The 21,227-nt window shown below is 65.8% G+C and overlaps 3 protein-coding genes across 3 annotated transcripts; 2 read left to right on the forward strand and 1 right to left on the reverse strand.

Annotated features, from left to right (window-relative positions):
• Positions 1 to 16: 16 nt before the first annotated feature.
• CHLRE_12g507300v5 (uncharacterized protein) lies at positions 17 to 2,402 on the reverse strand. Its single transcript, XM_001690783.2, has 3 exons — positions 2,035 to 2,402; positions 1,809 to 1,892; positions 17 to 1,488 (listed from the first exon to the last, which is right to left on the reverse strand). The coding sequence occupies exons 1-3, from the start codon at positions 2,317 to 2,319 to the stop codon at positions 1,075 to 1,077; spliced, it is 783 nt and encodes a 260-aa protein (XP_001690835.1). The 5' UTR covers positions 2,320 to 2,402; the 3' UTR covers positions 17 to 1,074.
• A 130-nt stretch (positions 2,403 to 2,532) lies between these two features.
• Positions 2,533 to 13,514, forward strand: CHLRE_12g507250v5 (uncharacterized protein). The gene is made up of 20 exons (XM_043068177.1): positions 2,533 to 2,658; positions 3,038 to 3,358; positions 3,660 to 3,784; positions 4,176 to 4,713; positions 5,237 to 5,378; positions 5,750 to 5,992; positions 6,266 to 6,423; positions 6,773 to 6,894; positions 7,389 to 7,485; positions 7,853 to 7,984; positions 8,240 to 8,378; positions 8,619 to 8,811; positions 9,175 to 9,367; positions 9,867 to 9,972; positions 10,213 to 10,328; positions 10,655 to 11,085; positions 11,405 to 11,522; positions 11,780 to 11,860; positions 12,096 to 12,271; positions 12,420 to 13,514. Exons 1-20 carry the CDS (start codon positions 2,638 to 2,640, stop codon positions 13,399 to 13,401), a joined length of 4,434 nt encoding a protein of 1,477 aa, XP_042918190.1. The 5' UTR covers positions 2,533 to 2,637; the 3' UTR covers positions 13,402 to 13,514.
• A 1,078-nt stretch (positions 13,515 to 14,592) lies between these two features.
• CHLRE_12g507200v5 (uncharacterized protein) lies at positions 14,593 to 21,124 on the forward strand. The gene is made up of 9 exons (XM_043068176.1): positions 14,593 to 14,755; positions 15,079 to 15,491; positions 15,792 to 15,878; positions 16,130 to 16,189; positions 16,471 to 16,846; positions 17,020 to 17,413; positions 17,949 to 18,306; positions 18,604 to 19,329; positions 19,484 to 21,124. The coding sequence occupies exons 1-9, from the start codon at positions 14,632 to 14,634 to the stop codon at positions 19,688 to 19,690; spliced, it is 2,745 nt and encodes a 914-aa protein (XP_042918191.1). The 5' UTR covers positions 14,593 to 14,631; the 3' UTR covers positions 19,691 to 21,124.
• The last annotated feature ends 103 nt before the right edge of the window (positions 21,125 to 21,227 follow it).

Below are 21,227 nucleotides of genomic sequence, written 5' to 3' on the forward strand. Positions count from 1 at the left end.
CGCTGAGAACCCCAAAAGGAGACCCTCGAACGATCAGTGCAATACAGGCAATTCAGCACAGTCAGGACTTTGTCCCGCTCTCGTCGACCAGGCCCACAAGCAGGTAGACGATGAGTTTGAAGACGATTGCGATTACACCATCAAGGAGCGGACGGCCCCCACCAACCAACGCCTGGCACCATCGACCATAGGAAAGTCTCACTCCCCCAAGGCCACAGCCTAATCCCATTGCTTGCGGCCTTACGGCCACCCAATGAATACTTTGCGGAACATGCGGTGCAGGTGCTCAAGAGGCACCCGGAATCATTCTGCGTCATTGTCATGTGTTCAACGCCGTACAAGCCATGTCAAGTCATTTGGTCAGTTGTAAAAGGACTTCCGTCAGTTGTCACCTGCACACACGCGCGCGCATAGCGCGTCCTTGTGCGTCCCTAACAAATGCGCCCACGCATAGCCGCCTGTTTGAACCGACATGTCTTCGGAAAGCAGACTGCTGCAGCGTTCCCATTCGCAGCGACGCCAAAGCGGGTGACACACAATATATGTACACGCCCTCTCTCGAGTGTTCGTCAGCTGACAACACGCTCAGGCCCCGACCGCCCTTCCAACAACGTGCAACATGGGAGCGGCAGTCCTATGCTAGTAAAAACATGCTCTGTGTCAAACACACACTACCCATACCTATCGCCTTGTGCCCACGTACCAACAACCAAACAGGCTGCGCAGCTTGCAGCTGCATAACCGCACTCCCCTTCCCGTGCCTATTCCCAACATCTACCCAACCTACACCCATGCCTATTACCCTCACTCAGGCCCCGCTCACGCCAGGCCGCCCCATGTGCGCCACCCCACATCAACGCGCCCTCTCATGCTCCAGCCGCTGCTGCGCTGCTCCTCCACCGCCAGGCCCAGCCAGCCGCGCCACACCTCCAGCCAGCCGCTGCTTCCGGCTCCCATCGGCTCCACACCACATGGCTGCTGAAGGCTGCTGAAGGCTGGTCCTAGCTCCTCCTCCTCCTCCTGAGCAGCAGCAGCCAGCGCCCACACGCTCGCTCCCACGCCACCAGTGCTTCATTACACCAGCAGCACGGCGTTGATGCAGCCGTCGTTCTCGGGGTTGTTGGTCACCTGCGCGTACTTGCCCCACACCACCTTGCCGCCGGGCGTCACCAGTCCCAGCTCGCTGACGTTCACCTCCAGGATCGTGCCCTTTGTCACCACGCCCAGCTGCGAGTACATTTGCCCGTTGGGGTTCTTCTTCACGCCAATGATGTCCAGGCAGAAGGTTGCCTTGAGCTCGGGATGAGTCACGTGCGCCTTGGTCATGCGCAGACCGGTGGGCCGGATGAAGCGCTCGTACTTCGGCGGCTTGCGCGTGAAGCCCTGGCCCACGAAGGTCACCTTTGTGATCATGCGCTTCCAGCTCTTCTTCATGCGCTTGCCGCTCTTCATCACCTTGAACATCTCGTCCTCGGCGATGGGCCGCACCTGTGAGGTTTTGGGAAATAGGGGCGAGGGGAGAAGGGTTTGAGGGGGAAGGGTGGCGTTGGAGAACATGGCGTGGGGCGTGGCGAGACGGTGTTAACGGGGTGGGGGGGGAGGGGGCATGGTGGTGGTCGGGCACCTGGCGAGCGCCCCTGCCCTCCGCGCTTCATGCGCCTGCTTCCACTGCTGGTGCGGCTAGTAACCTATATTATGGTGGGGCTGCTTGGAGGCAAGCGGCTCGTATGCTGCCCAAAGCGCCACGTAAGTCAGCCGATTGCCAAAACCCTACCCCGAGCCCACATGCCCCGCAACCGTCTTCTCACCTGCGGCAGAGGCACCTCCCACTTGCCCGCCTTCTCCTTCCGCTTCTGCTTGATGGTGTTGCTCAGGACCTTGGCGCGGTCCACCTGCAAAAGCCAGACGGGAAGGGGGTCGACACGAATCCAGAGAGCCATCCCGCAGATTCCCTAACAACCCGGACCCACGCGCCATCGCAATAAATTTACAGTACGCAAAACTGACGGGCCACTGAACCTGGCCTCGACGCACCTGCTCACGCTCCAGCAGGTAGGCCGGCACAGCATTCTGCGGCGCGCCGTCCTGCGCCTTGTGCTTGTTGTCCCGCTCCTCGTGCATCGCAATCGTCTTCTTCATCGTAGCCTTCTCCTGGTGCCGCTTCTTGGCAAACATCTTGCCCTTGAGACCCAGCGCCTTCTGCGCGTAGGCAGACCGCTTGTGGACCTCACGGGCCTGCTTCTTGCGCTTGCGCTCGTCATAGTCAAGACGCTTTCCATAGCGCTTCTGGTGCAGCTCAATATGCTCGTTCTGCGGCATTTTGTCCTCCGCTAGGTAGCCTAGGTTGCTAGGGTCCTGTGCAAAGGAATAATGAGAGGTCGCTACGCAGAGGTAGCTAAAAGGACCCGTTATGGTGCGGAGCGGCTCGTTGAGTGCCACCGAGTCGGAATGAGCCCAATCGCAACATTTCTTCCGACCTCGCTTGTTTCGCCCCCTGGATAATTGTGCATTCTATATATCTGGAAATGTATACGTAACGATTATTCTGGCTGAAAGTTGCTGCCACTGGAGTCAAGGGACTAGTGTGCACATTTGGCCTTTCTTGCAACACCTAGCTCGGAGAGGTTTGCCGCGGCCATGGCGTGGGTAGCATGTCAGGTGAGCTGGTATTGAATCATTGTGAAGCTCGGGGGTTCCCCAGATCGCCAGGGGTCTGAAGGGCGGGAACGCAGACTGCAGAGGGCAACGACCCCCACATACGCAATCAGTTCACGGCGGTTTCCCTTGCATGCACGTGACAAGGACACACGGGCGATGGCGGGCGGTATACCCACACAATACACCGGCATACGTGCCTGCAGCTAAGTTGCAAAGGCCTGCACACGCTTAACGTCAGACGCGTCTGCATTCAGCCCCCACTCCCGTCGCTACCCGGCGTTGCACCCCATCCCCGCCCCCTTTCCACCCACCCAAACCCCCCAAACCCCGCCCGCCCACCCATTCCCGCTCCCACCGGCAACCACTGCCGCTCTCACAGACCAAGCTGTCGTACAAGTACCGCCGCCGCACACACACGGTGACTCCAGCGCTGGAGGAAGCCTACCTGCGCGTGGACGTGTCGTGCGGCAGTGAAGCCTGCGACACGTGCCGCGTGGGCGTCAGCGCCGCCGCCGCCGCCGCCGCCAACGGCTCGGCCGCTGAAGCAGCCGCGGCGGCCGCCGCCGCGCCCATCGCGTCATTGTCGGCGGCGGCGCCGTTTTACCTGCTGCCAGACGACGCGGCGTTGGCGGAGTTTCTTGAAATGTTTGAACTCCCTGACATCTCCAACTATGTCATCCTGGCCAGTGCGTTGAAGAAGGTGCGGGCGGCAGACGCGAGTGCTGGTGTGATGGGACCGGGTGTTGGTGGCGGTGGCGGTTTTGCAACTTCTGGGGATAGTGGTGATGGTGCACGCTTCAAGTGCGCTGGTGACTAAGGATGCTACACGTGCCCCGCACCTGCACTTCCAGCCGCGCAACACGCCGCCCCCGCTGCCTCGCGCCTGCATCATTACCACCGCCACCACCGCCACCTCCCTCCATACTACCCAAACCACACCGCCACCACACCACACACACACACACACACACCGACACACACACCGCCGCCGCCATCCACAGGTGGCGCTGCACTCGGGCCGCAAGGCCTCGCGGCTGCGGGCGCTGTACCGCGACCGCCGCCGCCGCGCAGTGCTGTTCGACGACCTGCACTGCCTGGACACGGCGGCGGCGGCGGCAGGCGCAGAGTGAGGCCGGGGGCTGGGGGGGAGGGGGTGTAGATACCAGCCCAAACTAAACCAAACCCAATGGGGGGTGTAGAGATTGTACGGAAAAGTGTAGCGGAACAGACAGGGGGAGGGGACGGGCCGTACATGTACACATTGGCATGGGAGGCCAGGGGACCAGAAGGAGCGAGTGGCTGTCTGGCGTCGCGGCGTCACGGCATTGTGGCTTGGGCGGGCTGGCGTGCCCGTGGGCGGCGTACGACAGCACAAGCGCAAGCTCGCGCCACAACCGCACGCCCGAGCGCCCCTTGACTGGCAGTGCGTCCCTGCCTTTCGCGGTGCTCACACCCTTGTCGATATTGCTAATCGATATAGTGCTAGTGACGTGTCCCCGCTCCCACGCACCCCGCAGTGAGGCGCTACCTCCGGCGCTGGCCGCCGGGCTCTACTACGCGCGCCACCTGGGCGGCCGAGTGCCACTAGTCATCGTGTCAGACCGACTGGCGGGCTGGACCGCCGCCGCCACCGCCGCCACCGCCGCCACCGCCGCCACCGCCGCCGCCACACAGCCCGCCGCCGCCGCCGCCGCAGACGGCTACGAGGCTTACGGCTACGAAACAGCCGCCTGCGGCGGCGGCGCCGCCGGCGATCTGTTGCTGGCGGCGGCGGCGCCGCCGCCGCCGTACGGCGGCTGTGAGCTGTCTGATCACCTGGCGGAGGCGGCGGCGCTGGGTGTGACTGTGCTGTCGGCGGCCGAGTACGTCAGCCGCTGCTGGGCGCCCGGCAGTGCAGTGGCGCAGCTGTTCGACTCGCTCACCGCGGCAAAGCTGGCGGACAGGGACAAGGAGAAGGAGGGCGGAGGCGGTGGAGGCGGGGGGGAGGCGGTGTATGCGCCGCACCTGTCGCAGCAGGAGGTGGAGGAGGGGCTGGCGGCGGGCAGTCTGATGCGGGTGAGGCCGGAGGGTGGGGTGGTGGGTACATGCATGATGGGGGGGGGTGGTGGTGAATACCAGCACAAACTGAATCAAACCAGGTTAACCTAGCGGAGCACAGGCAGAGGCGTTAGTTGCAAGCGATAGTACTGGGGGTGGGGCAGGGCAGGAAGGGAGGGATGCGTGGAGGGGAGGCTGAGGCTACTCACGTATTCTGGCTCCGGGGCGGGACCAGGCGCTGAGGCCTGTGCCTGCCTCCCCTGCCTGATGGACTCGCTGATGCCCGCCTCGGCCACATGCCCGCAACTGCCGTGAGCTTCCCTCGCCGCAGCCTCTCCGCGCCCTGTACCATACCGCTAACTAAACACACGCTCATACCTCCCTAACACTGGTGCGTTTCTCACACACCCGCTCATACGGCCCGTCCTCCAAACCCGCTGTTCCCCCCAATATTGCCTATCGCCTACCACTTCCTTAGCTAACCACAAATGTAACCCACTCCCTCGCCCGACCCCCCCCCCCCCGCAAACTGCCGCTGCAGGGCACGCTGCACGTGAGCCGGCGCAGCCCCACGGAGGGGGTGGTGGAGCTGGGGCACGGCGCGGACGCGGCGCTGGGGCGGCTGGTGCGCGTGTCGGGGCGGGCCGCGCTCAACCGGGCCATTGAGGGAGACGTGGTCGCGGGTGAGGCAGCGTGAATGTGTGTATGTGTGTGTGTGTGTGTGTGTGCGCGTGTGTGGTGGAGGTTAACTCTGAACCAATCCCAAAGAAATGGGATGTGGCGGGGAAGAGGAGGTGTGGGGCGGTGGGGCGGGGCGGGAGGCGGGGCTTCGGGGCTACGGAGAAGTAAGGGGGCGGAGGTTCGGGAATGGGGGAGATGTATGGGAAGTACGTATGTGGTGCAGCTGTAAGGGTGCCGGCACGCAGGTGGTTGGCTGCGTCGCAGTGGCTGCTTGTGCTGCACCCCAGCCCCACCCCAGCCCTACGCTTTAAGGCGGCTGCTATATCAACTACCCATCACCGCAACCCTGTCCTGTGCCCCGCAACAACTGCAGTGCGCCTGCTGCTGCCCGGCGGCCCCGCGCCCGAGCAACCCGCCGCCGCCGCAGCAGCAGCAGCCGCGGCTGACGCCGACGAGCCCGCGGCTGCGGGCGGCGCCGCCGCCGCCGCGGCGGCCGCCGCCGACGCCGACTACGGCGCGGAGCTGCTGGCGGACGCGGAGGGCGGCGGCGGCGATGGCGAGGAGGGCGCACTCGCAATGATGGAGTCGGCGGCGGCGTCTAGCACCCTGCCGTCGGGTGCGTGGGGGTGGGGGGTGGGCAGGTGGGTGGGGACGGAGGGCCGTCGATGGAGGGTGCTGCAGCTGTGTATTGAAACGGTCGCGGATGCAGCATTGGTGCGCTAGCTAGCTTGTTGTGTGGCGGCTGTTGCGGCGTGAGGCCCCGGCTGAGCGAGGCGGCCGGTGGTGACTAAAACACCCCGTAATTGCAGCCCGCTTCCTGTTCTTCCTTTTGGTGTAAAAAAATACATATAATTACTTATTCTTGTTGTGCCTGCCGGCATGTGTGCAGCCGAGGTGGTTGCGCTGCTGGAGCGGGCGCCGCGCGACTTGGTGGTTTGCCTGTCTCAGCGGGATGAGGCGGCGTTGCGGGCGCGGCTGGAGGCGGCGCAGCAGCAGCAGCAGCAGGGCGAGGCGGCGGCGGCGGCGGCGGCACAGCGCCGGTCAGAGGTGCGTCCGAGGGGCTCGCACGCACACGCACGCACACGCACGCACACACGCACACGCACCCGCATACACCTTTCTCCTGTTCATACGTGTGTGTTATTTTAGGTCCTTCTTGTATTGCTATCTGGTTTAAAGCCAGCCCCTTCACCATCACCGCGCGGCTTAACCCGCAACCTCACATTTGCGCCCACTCACCCGCACACTCCGCCACGCCACGCCACCCCACCCCACCCCACCCCACCCCACCCCGCCCCACCCCGCTGCTCCCCACCCCGCCCAACCCCACCCCGCTCCTCCCCGCTCCTCCCCGCTCCTCCCCACCTCCTCACCCCACCCCACCCCGCCCCTCCAGGCGCTGGTGTGCCTGCCGCTGGACCGGCGGCTGCCGGCGGTGGTGGTGGTGACGCGGCAGGCGGCGCAGCTGCTGGGCTGCCGCTTCGTGGTGCGCATAGACAGCTGGGAGCGCAACTCCAGGTGAGGGGGCGGGGCGGAGGGGGGGGTGTTGCAGTCATGATTAGACGATGTCGACAATGGCCAATGGGGGTTACATTCATGGATATTTATGAGGTGAAGACGTAGGGGTGGAGGGGAGGGGGAGAGGTGCGGGGGGCAGGGGCCGAGGCAGGGCGCTTCTGGGAGTCGGCTGGTCGGTCGGGTGATGGGCCTGTGTCACACACTATGTCCTGTTGAGGGCTGTTGGGGCGCAGGATGGATGGCTGTGTTGCAGCGAAGCCCACAGGGGGGGGGGGGCCGCCTGGCTGTCACCATGCGATATGGTCGTGTGGTTGGCATGAACGGCATGCACCGGAACCCACGTGTGTGTATGGTGTGTATGTGTGTGTATATGTGTGTGTATATGTGTGTGTGTGTGTGTGTGTGTGTGTGTGTGTGTTCAAGTAACAACAACAAAACGTGTATGTGTGTGTGTGTGTGTTCACGTGCTGCCCGCTCGCTCGCCGCCGCCGCAGGTTCCCGCGCGGGCACGTGGTGCGGGTGCTGGGGCGCCTCAACGACCTGCGGGCGGAGAGCGAGGCGGTGCAGGTGCAGTGCGGCATACACTACAAGGTGGAGGCGGGGGGGGGGGTGGAGGTGGCGGGGGGGGGGGCGTGGCGGCGGGCGGTGTTTGCGGTGGTGATGGCGGGGGGGGGGGGGGTGGCTGTGGCGGTTGTGGTGGCTGTGGCGGCGGGAGCGGCGGTGTGGCGGGGTGGGTTGGTGGGTAGTTCATTTCAGTCCTTAAGTGGGCTGGGGCTCTGGGGGCCGAGGGCTGAGAGGGCTATGCAGGTTACGACAAAACTGGTGCCCCTGTTACTGCCGCTATCTTCGCCGCTGTTGCTGCCGGCGCTTGCCTCGAGCTGCAAGCCCACTGTTTTCCCCATTGACGCTGTTCCACAACACACACCATGATATAACACATCACACACCGCTGCCGCAGCCCTTCTGCGAGGCGGCGCTGGCGGAGCTGCCCCGCGTGTCCAGCGCCTCGGACTGGGCGGTATCCGCGGCGGAGCGGGCGGCGCGGCGCGACCTCACCGGGCCCGAGTACTGGGTGGTCAGCATTGACCCGGTGAGGGGGGAGGGGGAGCTGTGTGTGTCGGGGAGGGTTGGCGGGGGACGATGGCGGCGGTGGTGGTGGCGGTGGCGGTGTTGTGATGATGTTTGCGTGTGCTGCCATCGGTCCAGTGGCCCTGCGGTCAGCACCGGCAGGGTGCGGGGTGAGCAGCCGCTTCACGGGCACATGTCTCGCACCCTGCACCCTGCAACACGCCCCCTCCACCCACCCTCACACGCACGCACACGCACACACCCCCTGTGCACACAGGTGGGCTGTACGGACGTGGACGACGCCATGCACGTGCGCTTCATCCCGCCAGACGACCCCGCTACAGCACACCTGCGCCGCCCGGCCCGCCCGCGCCGGGGCCCCCGCCGCAACAACAACAACAACAACATCAACAACGGTAAGGAGCGGCACGCCACCAGTTCGAGCCCCACTCCCCCCACCGCTCTTGCCCATGCCCTGCCGCCCAACAAACACGAAAGCATACGTGGCACATGCCAGCATTTGTCCCAACAGCTGCGCATTGCGCCACAACCAGCTTCGCACATACCGTGCATACCAGTTTTCACGAAGCCGTCTTGCCTGTCTTGCCTAGCATTTTACAGCACTTCACCAACCCTCTTTTGTCAATCTTGCACAGGCGCGGAGCCGGGCGCGGAGGCGGCTGAGGCGGCCGAGGAGGAGGTTGAGGAGCTGGTGGAGGTGGGTGTGCACATCGCGGACGTGAGCTGGTTCGTGCGCGGCGGCGGCTTCCTGGACGGCGAGGCGCGCGACCGCTGCACCAGCGTGTACCTGGTGGACCGGCGACTGGACATGCTGCCGGGGCTGCTGAGGTGGGGTGGGGTGGGGGGAGAGAGAGAGGGGTGGGAGAGGGAGGGGGGAGAGAGGTGGGAGAGGGAGGGGGGAGAGAGGTGGGAGAGGGAGGTGGGAGAGGGGTGGGAGAGGAGAGGGCGGGGAGAGGAGAGGGCGGGGAGAGGAGGAGAGCGGTGGGAGAGGAGAGGTGTGCGAGGGGTTGTTGTCACCAATACAACGAGATACCTGGGAAGCGGTGCGGGACGCGGCGGGGAAGGGAGGGGTGTATACACTGCACGTGCGCCGACGGGCGGGGACACGCACATGCAAATCACACCCTTCCACTCGCTCCAACACATCCCCCAACACCCCAACACCCCAACACACACCTCACCGCCGCGCAGCGAGCAGCTGTGCTCGCTGCGCGAGGGCGTCGAGCGATTCGCCGTCAGCGTCATATGGACACTGCGCCGCACGCCCCGCCGCGCCGCCGGCCCTGCGCCCGACCGCTGCGGCCGCTGCCACGACTTCGAAGTGCTGGACACCTGGTTCGGCCGCACCCTCATCCGCAGCCGTCACCAGCTGCACTACCAACAGGTGGGCGGGGCGTTGAAGATGTGCAAGCATCTGTTTAATGAAGCGAACCCGATGCAGAAGAGCGAGAAGGGGTCTTGTGGGGTATTTGTTGAGGCGTGTGGTTGACGGACGCGTGATATAGGGCGTGTGTACGCCGTGGAGAGATCTGAGGAACAGCGCAGGGCAGTGGGGCATGTGTAGACTCGGTGCTCGAGAGCCCCTTCCACTTGTCCCTCTCAGTTTCAGTTTACTTGGTGAGTAGGATCGATTGCGCCACCACCACCAGCCGCCTTCTGACTATTCCTGCCTGGTTTTCCCGCCACCCGTTCGGTAATGACTTCGTCTGCAGTCTTCAGTGCATCCTGTACCGCTTTTCCAGACATCCTTGCAACCTCGTGCCACTCCGTTGTCAAGCATCTGCCACGCTCTCCTCCTCGCTCTATTGCATTGGGTTTGGTTTAGTTTGGGCTGGTATCTACACCCCTGCCCCCCCCCCCCCCCACACACACACACACCTCAGGCCCAGGACGTGTTGGACGGGCGGCCGCCGGCGCCCGGCGACCAGCTGCCGCGGGAGCACGTGGCGGTGCTGAGGCCGGCCCTGAGGGTGCTGGACGAACTCACGGGTGCGTGCGTGTGGGTGCGTGGGTATGGCTGGTTGTGTATGGGCGGGTATGGCTGGTTGTGTATGGGCGGGTATGGGTGATTGTGCACCGTGTGGGGTAGTTCATTCCAGTCCCACAGTCAACCATTGCCAGCCCAGATCCCATAGAGCGTGGAGGAGAGGGTATATATGGGCGCGCGCACACACACACACACTCACTCACACATGAATGTTTTCCTTGTGCTCTTTAACACCCACCCAGGCCAGCTGCACGCCCGCCGTGTGGCGGACGGCGCACTGGAGCTGGCCAGTGCCGAGCTGCGCTTCCGGACCGACAGCGACACGGGCGCGCCCTGCGCCGTCATATGCAAACAAAAGGTGGGTGAGGGCGGGTATGGGTGGTCGGTTGGCACTTGGGAGGCTGTAGCTCTGGCTTTGGTGGCGCTGCGGTTTGCAGGATAAAGCGCGTTTGGCAGGCGGCACTGGGGAACGTCACAGTGCCACTCACATGCACGCAAGCTCGGCACCCGGCACTCAGGCAGAGTCCCAGCCCAGCGACCACGGATTTGGCTGTACGACTCATCGGATCGCAGGATAGAGCCCCATTAAACGTCACGTGCCATATTCCATCAGGACTATACGGTAGTTGTACTCACCAGCACACAACACCTGCATTGCCAATGGACGGCCAACCGCCCATGCAGGTGCCCATGATGGACGTGGTCGCAGAGATGATGATCGCGGCCAACTCCGCCGTCGCCGAGCGCATCGCCACCGCCTACCCCGGAGCCGCACTCCTGCGCAACCACCCCCCGCCGCGAGCCCAAGCCTTCGAGGCGCTCAAACCCCTCCTGGAAGGTGCAGGCGGCGGCGGCGCCACCGCCACCGGTGCGGCGCCGCCGCCGCCACTGGACCCGTCGTCAAACCAGTCGCTGGCGGCGGCGCTGGAGCGGGCGTGTGCGGCGGCGGCGGCGTCTGACCCGGCGGCGGCGGTCCTGATCAAGAGCCTGGCCACTCGTGCCATGAGTGAGGCGCAGTACAACAGCAGCGGTACGGCGCCGCCGGGCACGCCGCAGTCGTACCACTACGGCCTGGCGCTGCAATACTACACACACTTCACGTCGCCCATCCGCCGGTGCGTGCCGTACGCACTGTATGTGCGCGCCTGTGCGACTTTGCATTCGCAGTGCTGGCGGCGTACTTGGAGTGGCTGCAGGTTTCCAGCCGGTTGCGCCGCAAGTGCGAAAGACACTGACCTCCTCCCTCGCTCATGAAATCTACCCCACACGCCACACTCCACCATATCCCCCCAACTGTTCCTGGCTACGCCTCCACTCCTCAATACGAATGTAACCCCCCCCCCCACACACACACACACCCATGCTCTCCGGCGCCGCTTCGTTTTGTTGTGTTTTATATTACACACGCACACGCCTGCCCCTGTGTGCGTGCAGCTATGCGGATGTGGTGGTGCACCGGCAGCTGCTGGCGGCGCTGGCGGGTGCGCCGCCGCCGCAGCCGCACGCGGACCTGGCGGCGGCGGCGCACAACATGAACCTGCGGCACAGACAGGTGAGGTGGGGCTGGGTTGGGAGGAGGTGAGGGGTGTGTCGGGAGCGGACAGAGGCACACGGCCACACCTCCGCAGGATCCCCTTAACACGCCCGTTTCCCCTCCTCCTACCTCCCGCCCCTCCCTCCCCTCCGCTCCCCTGTTCTCTACCCACGCTGTGCCAATGTGCCTGGCTACAACTGTGCTTCTTCGAAATCAACCATGCATGTAATCCGCCTCCCTCATCATGAACGTAACCCCCCCCACCCCCCCTCCAGGCCAAGTCCGCCCAGAAGGAGTGCAGCGAGCTGTACCTGCTGCTGCTGCTGCACTCCCGGCCACACGTGGAGCGGGCGCTGGTGAGGGCGCCGCGAGAGCAACAGGGCGCTGCAGGGCGCTGCAGGGCTATGGGTCGCAACAAGGGCTGTCCGAACGCGCTGGCACATACTAGGATACTGTAGCACCGGGCCGTGTTACACACCGTGTGTGTTACCACTCACCAGGAAGCATACACGCTGGTATGCGTCGGTACTGCTACTGAATCAATATAAGTGTTGACCGGATATTCGTTTTGTGCCCCCTCACCCCCCGCAGGTGTGCGGCATCAGCGCCACCCGCCTGGAGCTCTTCATACCCGCCTACCAGCTGCGCGGCGCGGTGCCGCTCACCGACCGCCGCGGCCTGCCGCGACCGCCGCTGCGGCCCGGCGACCCCGAGGCGGCGGAGGAGGCCGATGACGCCTTTGCCGCGGCGGAGAGGCGCAGCCTCAGGTAGGCAGGGGCGGGAGAGGGAGAGGGAGAGGGAGGGTGGGCGGAAAAGCCGTAATGAAATGCACTGTGCAGTCTCCCCCTTCCGCTTCGTTTGGTTTAACACGTGTGCCCTCCCTCTCTCCCCCCTGCCGCTGCCGTACCCGCACAGGCTGCATGTGGAGGCTGACAAGGAGGCCGCTATTGCCGACACCGCCACCGGCGCCGAGCTGTGGCGCGTGCGGCTGTGGCAGCCGGTGTCGGTGCGCCTGTCCGCCGCCGGCCACCGCGCCCATGGACCGAAGCTGGCCATGCGCCTGCTAGACGCCACACACCCGGACGCGCTGCCGCCGGCGCTGCTGGCGCCGGCGCCGGCGACTGTGGCGGCACTGCCGCCTCCGGCAGCAGCGGCGGGCGGTGCCGGCGGCGGCGGGGTGCCGATTGTGGTGCGGCCGCTGGTGACAGTCCCGGGCGGCGCAGCAGCATCGGCAGCCAGTAGCGCGGCACCGGCGGCAGGGGCAGGGGCAGGGGCAGGCGGCTCGGATGTGGCACTGCCGCCGCACCTGCGCATGCTCTTGGCCCGGCGGACCCAGCAGCCGCAGCCGCAGCAGGGGCCGCAGCAGGGGCCGCAGCAGGGGGCGACACAGGCCACTGGCACTACAGGCGCGGCGGCGGCGGCGGCGCCGTCCGCGCCAGGTCCTCAGGGCATGCAGGCGGGTGTCGGGGGCCGCAGCGGCGCGCCTGCAGCGATGGGGAGTACGGGCGGCGTGGGGCTGCAGGCTGCGGGTGGTGATGTGCGTGATGTGGGTGATGGTGTGGAGATGGAGGGGGAGGAGGGCCGCGGTGACGTGTTGGCGGCCCCCGGCGGCCGCATGTGCCTGGCGGCGGCGCTGCCCCCCTGCACCACGGGTGCAGCGGCAGCCGGTGTGGAGGCGGGAGGCGGAGCGGGGGGGCTGGGTGACGGCGGGGAGGGCGGCTGCGGGGACGATGGGGGCGGTGGTGACGGGGAGGCGGTGCGGCGGCGGCTGTTGCAGCGGTTGTCCAGGCTGGAGGTGCGGCTGGCGGCGTGCCGGCGCGGCTCCAATGCGGAGCGGCGGCTGCGGGAGCGGCTGCAGCAGCTGCAGGAGTGCGGTGTGGCGCAGCTGGCGGCGTGAGATGGAGCCTGGAGTGTGGGCCGGGTGTTTGTTGTGGACGGGCGGCTGCAAGGATGGCTTAGGTGACAGAAGACTGGCGGTCAGGGTGACTTGACGGGGTGGAGAAGCGCCGAGCGCGAAGTCCTTGTAATACTTACACAGCCAAGTTTGTGATTTGCACATCGAAGCGACGCAACAGGCGTGCCAGTGTAGTCACTAGTTGACACAACATCCCGTCCAGCACGCACAGGTTACGGCCACTTCCAGCGCTAGCTTGAGGCACCCCATGAATGGTTCAATGCTATATGCAAGCGCGCCGCCTGGCGGCCCCGCCACTCTGCTTCTGCTTGCTCGCGCCTGAAATACTAACGCATTTCTCATATCAGTCGCGTGCTGAACCAGCCCGTCGACACCTCCTGCGTAAGCTACCTATGTTAGCTACACTAGTAATCAATGCCCGGTGGCGAAGTTCAAGGCCCGCCATGTTATTCAGAATCCGGACGATGCCGTGGGAGAACCCGTCACTATTTCCGGTCCATCGAGTCGTGGAACCGCCCTGGTTGGCGGGGCTCGCGCTTGGTTTGTGACAGAATGTAGCTCAGGTCCGCCTGTATGGGCCGGCGGTCGCGAGGGATGAACGCAGGTCCGTCAACCATGTTTCCAGCCAAGTCGGTATGCCTATATCTCTGGTGTGGGTGACTTGAGCAGCTACAAAGCGCGAGCAGGGCTTGCGGGGCGTCGAAAGGGCCGCACCCAAGCCCGAGTCCCGCGGTATGCCAACTCGCAACTGAAGCACGCGGCTTACCTGGATTTCATGCTTAGACAGCGTGGCCTGGTAGAAGGGCCGCTTGTAGGGCCAGGCAGGCTGCACGAGGCGACGGGCACAACACGCCGAGGCCGGCATGCAGGACGTGTCAGGGTTGGTCACATCAGCACCCATTCGCATGCTGGTGCGTATGCTCATCCCCTGGACTCACCTGGAAAGGCATGGCTGCAAACGGCCGGAGGGCAGGGAGGCTAGGGCAGGGAGACGGTTAAGTCGCTAACAAGAAGAGAACGACGCGCGGGGCTTGGATATTGCTTTTGTGTTGTATGCAGAATAAATCCTTTGCTGGCTATGGTCTGGTTTAGCTGCGAAGGTGCCAAGGCAACACGAAATGGGGCCGCGATCGGATCCAACATCCTCTCAGCCTGGTAGCTAAGCATTCCAATAAGCGCTGTTGCCACCAAGATAAATTCTCAAAGTCTAGTATGTGGCGAGGAGTCTCAGCGCAGCGTGGGGAAGGCCGAAGAGGTGCAGCACTGCACCAGGCTGCCGCAACGCACCTTCCAGAGGAAGATGATGCCTCTGATAGGTCATCAGCATCATCGCAGGGTGAGTCCGGCCGGCCCGCGACGATGTCTCCTAGAAACCCTCGCGCGGTTAACGCTTGGCATCGCGTAAAGTCTTCATTTGACAGCTGGGCCCAATTGTAATTGAAATGGTTTACCTAAAAGCCAACAGCGGGCAGCTCGGTGGCGGTGGTGATGAAGGGGCTGCAGGTGCACGCAGCCCCGGACAGCGGGCGCAGGCCAGGGAAGGGGTGAAGGTGGGCAAGGCTGGCCTTCAGTGGCCGGGAGCACTGAGCACCTCCGTGCACCACGCGCCTAGCCCCTACCAATAACAACACATGCATTGTGCTTGCGCCGTCTCCGCAGGCGCGCCCGCTGCAACCCCAGCCGCTGCCAGCACCCGCACAGGGGCGGCGGCCCCCTCTGGCGGCTGCGGCCCTGTGCCGTGGCTGCAGTGGCCGATGAGGGGCCCGGCGCCGCCGCCCTCCGCACACACACAAACCCGCACACCCGCATCCGCCCCGCCACCCACACCGTCGGTCCGGCCGCCGCCCGCACCAGCAGGCCCCGCCAGTGCCACCACAGCCGCTCGTGCTGCTTCCGCCGCTGCTGCTACTGCTTCCGCCGCTGCCACTGCGGCGGCCCCAACAGCCGCCAGCCAACAGGCGCCCGCAGCTGCGGTGGTAGCAGTGGTGGAGGGCAGGGCGGACAGCGGTGCCAGCGCCGGCACCAGCAACCGCGGTGGCGGGGAGGGCGGCGCCGGCACGAGCAACGCTTTGGTGAGGCAGGGCTTCGAGTGACGACTGCTGTGCCGTCAGGCATAAGCCACAAGCGTTAGGTTGCAAGCCTATAAGGTTTAGATTGCGACATTACAAAGCGGAATTATCTCGGCATGCTTGCTCAGGTCCAGCTGGGACTTGGTCTCCTGCTTGCTCAACGGCTGCCGCCGTCCCATTACCATGTGTGTGACTGTGCATATGTGTACCGTATTATGCCCGTTTTATAACCCAACAAAACGCTGCCCGCATGTGCACGTGTGCATGTGCATGTGTGTGTGTGTGTGTGTGTACGGCGTGCAGGTGGTGTACCGGCCGCCACTGCTGCCTGCAGAGGTGGTGGTGCAGGTGGCGGGGCGGGTGGCGGGAACGGCTTGGACGGCGCTCAAGGTGCGGGGGCGGGAACCGGCGGGCTTGTGGGCGGGGGGCTGACTGCAGCGACTGGCACGGCGCCACAGGAGGATGGGCTGGTGGAGGGCGGGGCGCTAGAGCGGCACGGGTGCGCAGGCCTGCTGTATTGCCTGCTTGGCGGCTGCCAGGCGGCTGCCTGTCCGTGCCATTCCCACGGAACAGCATGTCGGCTCCACCTTGCCTGGCGCTTATGGCCCTGCCACCCCCCCACCCGCCCGCCTGACGTGCAGCTGCTGCACCGCTACACGCTGGTGCCCGCGGCGTCGTGGGCGCTGCGCAGCCTGAGGGCGGTGAGTGTGTGTGGGGCGTGTGTGGATGGGTCAGGTGTGTGTGGTTGGAGGTAAGGGTCGGCACAGTGCACGTAACTTTCACGCCGAGTCGCCGACAACTCCCGCTTGCCCATAGCCGTGCCTGCGGCATCCTCCTTCCATCCTGGACCTCCGCCCCGAACCCAGTAACTGCCAACTGCCCCGTTGCTCACTGCTTACGGCTTCTGAATCCCGGTTTATTTCGATTCAAGTTTCCACCTTCCGCCCATTACAACCTCGCGCCCCATCACCCCGACCAACAGTTCATGGAGGAGCGGGTGCGGGTGCAGCGCGCACTGGCCTCCCGCGCACTGCACGTGCCGCGTCTGGATGAGCCACAGCTCCGACCCGCCGCCGACACATTCAGCCCCAGCCGCCGCACCGTCGCCAGCCCCTTCGGACTGGTGTTCTACAGCGCCACCCTCAGGCTGCCGGCCACAGAGGTGGCGCCGCCGGCGCCGCCGGGCGGCGGGCGTGCCGGCGGCGGCGGCGGCGGCGTGTGGGGGCTTCTGGGCTTGGGTGGTGGAGGCGGGGGTGGAGGCCAAGGAGGTGGAGGTGGAGGCGGCGCGGCGACGGGTCGCAAGGTGCTGGCGGAGGTGGAGGTGGCGGTGCGGCAGACGATGCTGTGGTCCATGGCAGGTGAGGGGCAGGGACTCGGCCCGCTCAGCTTGTGCACGCCTTTTGCTGCACACACACCAACCCACACACAGACCACACACACACACATACACACGAATACACATATACACATGCGGCATGCACACACACCGCGGGCTTTCGTTTCGTTCTTAACACACCGCCACCCCGCACAGACGTGGACGACTTCTTTGCCGAGGCGGGCGCCGGCTGGCAGTTTCTGGCCCGACTGGAGGTCACGGCGCCAGCCGCCGCAACCCGTGCTACTGCCAACACCGCCGCTCGCGGGCAGCGTGCTGCTACTGCCGCCGGCAGCAGCGACAGCAGCAGCAGTGCGGCACGCGTGGTGCGCCCGTGCGCCAATGTGGTGTCGTACATCGGGTGCTGCCCGGCGTCGGCGGCGCACGTGTACGAGCGGCCGGAGTACGATGCCGTACTGCGTACGGCGCTGTTGCCGTGCGGCGCCGGCTTTCTGGCGTTGGGGTTGGACCGGTGGGAGGTGCGGCTGGCGCTGTGTGGGCAGCTGGTGGCGGCGGCCAGGGAGCTGGTCAAGCGGGGCGTGGTGGCCAGGTGCGTGAGGGGCGGGGAGCGGGGAGCAGGAGAGGTGGGCAGGGGGCTAACTTTGAATCAATTCCGTAAGGAAACAGTCGCACTGCAAGAAATTGCAGCCGCCTATGCGAGCTTTGGTACATAACCATAGGTAGTCGGGCGGGCTTGGGCAGTGTAGCGGCAGGTGGAAGGGCGGGGAGCGGGGAAGGGGGCTGGGGGGTAGGTGGGCAGAGGGGAGGGGGTTACATTCATGACTAGTTAAGGAAGGGGTAGACGGTAGGTAGGCCATCTTCAGTGGGGCGGAGGAGGGGTGGCGGGGGGCGGCAGGGGCATCTGGGCGCGGCGGAAACCAGTGGGGAGGCTGCGCGTCGTCGTCGTGTGTGAAACGTGGCTGCTGGGTGGGTGGCGGCAGTGGCGGGGCAGCGGCGTGTGGGACAGGCCAGACCGCCGACAGCGCCACTGCAGTACCCGGCCGTGCATGCGACCCCCTCGCCTCGTGATTCCAATCACCCCGTTCTCCCTGACAACGGCTATTCCCCTCCCTGTTTCCGCTCAGGGACCTCAACACCAGCCACGTCATCCTGCAGCTTCAGGACCCCTCCACCTCCTCCGCCTCCTCCTCCACCTCCTCCAACCCCACCCCTTCCTCCGCCTCCGCCTCCGCCTGTGGGCTGCTGGCGCTGCTGGCCCCCGGCTGCGGCCTGCGCGAGCTGCCGCCGCTGCGCGAGATCACGCTGGAGCCGCCGCAGCAGCAGCAGCAGCAGCAGCAGCAGCCAGAGGACCGCCGCACCCCGGCGCCCGGCGGGGCAGCGGGCTCCGGTGAGGGTGTGGCTGTGCCGGTGGAGGCGGACGTGCTGGCCCGGAACACGCGGGTGGCGGCCATGGCCCGCGGGCTGGGCGACGTGCTGCTGCAGGTGCGGGCGGGGCATTAGGGCGTGGGGCGTGGGGCGTGGGGGTGCAGGGCGTGGGAGTGCAGGGCGAGGCAAGGGGAGGCGAGGCGAGAAATCAAGAGCTGCAGGTTCACTACGCTGGTGGTGTGACGAGGGTTCATCGATCGGCGGGTGCGCCGATAGAAGCGCCCTTTGGCCCGTACACACCCACGCACGTGCATTGCTGCCGCCTCAATTCGCCTCAACCCGCCCGGCCCCGCCTGCTGCCCCCTCCTCCTCCCACTCCCACACTGTCAAACCCACTCCACTCGCTCTCTGCAGCTGCTGACCGGCCCTGACGCCACGCCCTCAGCCGGCACCCTGCTGGCGGCGCTGTGTGACGCCGGCGCCGCTCGCCTGACGGCCGCGGCGCGCGCCGCGCCGCCGCTGACGGAGGAGGCGGCCTTCCCGCTGCTTGCCGCCGTGCACCCCCTGCTGGTGTGGGGTCAGGCGGGCGAGGGCAGTGCCAGCAGCAGCTCAGCGGGCGGCGCCGCCACAAGGCGAGGCGGCGGGGAGACTGCGGGTGGCGGCAGTGCAGTGGCCAGGGATGCGGCGCCGCTGCTGCAGCAACACCTAGCGGAGGTGGCGGCGGCCGTGGCGGAGGCGGAGCTAGCAGTGGAGGCGGCGGCGGCGGCGGGAAGCAGGCGGCCCCAACCACAGCCGCAGCCTGTGCAGCCGCCTCAGCCGCAGCAGCAGTACCCGCCGGCCGCGGCAGTGGCCACTGCGGAAGACCCGTTCGCAGACGCCACCGCACCGCCGCTGCCGCCGCCGCCGCCCAGCGCGCTTGACGGCTACCCCTACCCCCACCCGCCCCACCAGCGGCCGCAGCCGCACACGCCCAGTGCGCCGTCGCCGCCATCCTGGCATGTGCCGCCCATTCCCAGCCCTTCTCCCTTCCCTCCTCCTTCCGCAACCACCGCCAACCCTACTCCCGCCAACCCCACCTCGCCTGCACCCGCCACCGCCGCCGCTGCACCGCCTGGCGAGCTGGTGTGCCCCATCACACAGGTATGCGTTGCCTGTGCTGCACCTAGCCCGATACCATTGTTAACACCACCACACATACACCGTCATCACGCACGCCATTAACACCACCTAGCGGTACCACAGACACGCACACACACACGCACACACACACACACACACTGACGCACGCACACAGGAGCTGTTCGAGGACCCGGTGGTGGCGGCGGACGGCCACAGCTACGAGCGAGCCGCCATCGCCAGGTGGCTGGCCGACGGGCTGCGCACGGGGCGGCCGGCCAGCTCGCCGCTGACGGGGGCGGCGCTGCCGCACACCGCGCTCACGCCCAACTACGCGCTGCGCGGGCTGGCGCGGGAGTGGCGGGAGCGGCACCCCAACGGGTGAAGGATGGGCCTGTGCGCGGGAGTGGCGGGAGCGGCACCCCAACGGGTGAAGGATGGGCCTGTGCGCGGGAGTGGCGGGAGCGGCACCCCAACGGGTGAAGGATGGGCCTGTGCGCGGGAGTGGCGGGAGCGGCACCCCAACGGGTGAAGGATGGGCCTGTGCACGGGAGTGGCGGGAGCGGCACCCCAACGCGTGAAGGATGGGCCTGTGCGCGGGAGTGGCGGGAGCGGCACCCCAACGGGTGAAGGATGGGCCTGTGCGCGGGAGTGGCGGGAGCGGCACCCCAACGCGTGAAGGATGGGCCTGTGCGCGGGAGTGGCGGGAGCGGCACCCCAACGCGTGAAGGATGGGCCTGTGCGCGGGAGTGGCGGGAGCGGCACCCCAACGGGTGAAGGATGGGCCTGTGCGCGGGAGTGGCGGGAGCGGCACCCCAACGCGTGAAGGATGGGCCTGTGCAGCAGTGGCGGGAGCGGCACCCCAACGCGTGAAGGATGGGCCTGTGCGCGGGAGTGGCGGGAGCGGCACCCCAACGCGTGAAGGATGGGCCTGTGCGCGGGCTATGGGGTGGTGTACGGTATGGGAGGGAGAGATAGAGATGTGTGGTTGTGTGTGTGTGTGTGTGTGTGTGTGTGTGTGTGTGTGTGTGTGTGTGTGTGTGTGTGTGTGTGTATGTGTGTGTGTGTCTGTGTGCGTTTGTGTTGAGAGGCACTGGACTGGTACTCTGGTAGTGGAGAGAACTGTGTGTTAAAGAGCACAAGGATAACGTAGCGCAAAGACAGAGAGAACTGTGTGTGTATGTGTTTCCAGGTGTGTCTGGGCTTTGTTGGTCGGAACTTTGGCAACTTGATTGTGGACTAGTGCGTGTTGGCATCTGGTGTTGGTCTGGGCCTTGCGCGGGCCGGCCAGCGGCCTGCGGGAACCGGCCTGCGGCTGCAGGACTGCAGGGCCCTGCTGCGGTGTGTGTTCATTGCTCGAAAGCAGCAGCAGTTGCGGCGTGCATATGCGTAGCGGAGGGGGCGCGCAAGGCCACGTGGAGGAGGACGACAGGGGCGGCATTGCCAAGCAAGAAGCGGCCCCGGCGCGCAGGTAGATTGAGGCCGGCCGGTGTCTGGTTGGCGGTCTTTGCTGGCGAGCTTAGGGCAGCACAGTATGTGGTTGGCCGCAACAGTGAGGAGTGTTGGATTTCCTGCTGTTTGGTAGATTGCTGGCTGTGCTTGAGCTTGGCAGCGCGACATGGCTGGACGCATGGCGGGTCGTGCCTGCACGAACCAAACCCGGCGATGTCCGCGACCTCAGACTGGAGACGTGGCGTGGGCTCAGCTCACGTTTCCCTTGCGCGGGTAAACATCCTTGCTTGTCTTTTACGATTTCTCCCCGCCGCTGCCCGCATGCCACTCAAGCCCATTTATCCGCATCAGTCTCAATCTGAGCCTCTGTCCCATTTCCCACATCCCGGCTTAATACCCGCGGCCACCCCGGCCTCAGCGTACGCCCGCGTCAAGTCGTCTACCCTGCTCCCCGACCAGCCATGCACTTC

This window comes from Chlamydomonas reinhardtii, chromosome 12 (genome assembly GCF_000002595.2).
Source record: "Chlamydomonas reinhardtii strain CC-503 cw92 mt+ chromosome 12, whole genome shotgun sequence".
Taxonomy (NCBI): Eukaryota; Viridiplantae; Chlorophyta; class Chlorophyceae; order Chlamydomonadales; family Chlamydomonadaceae; genus Chlamydomonas; species Chlamydomonas reinhardtii.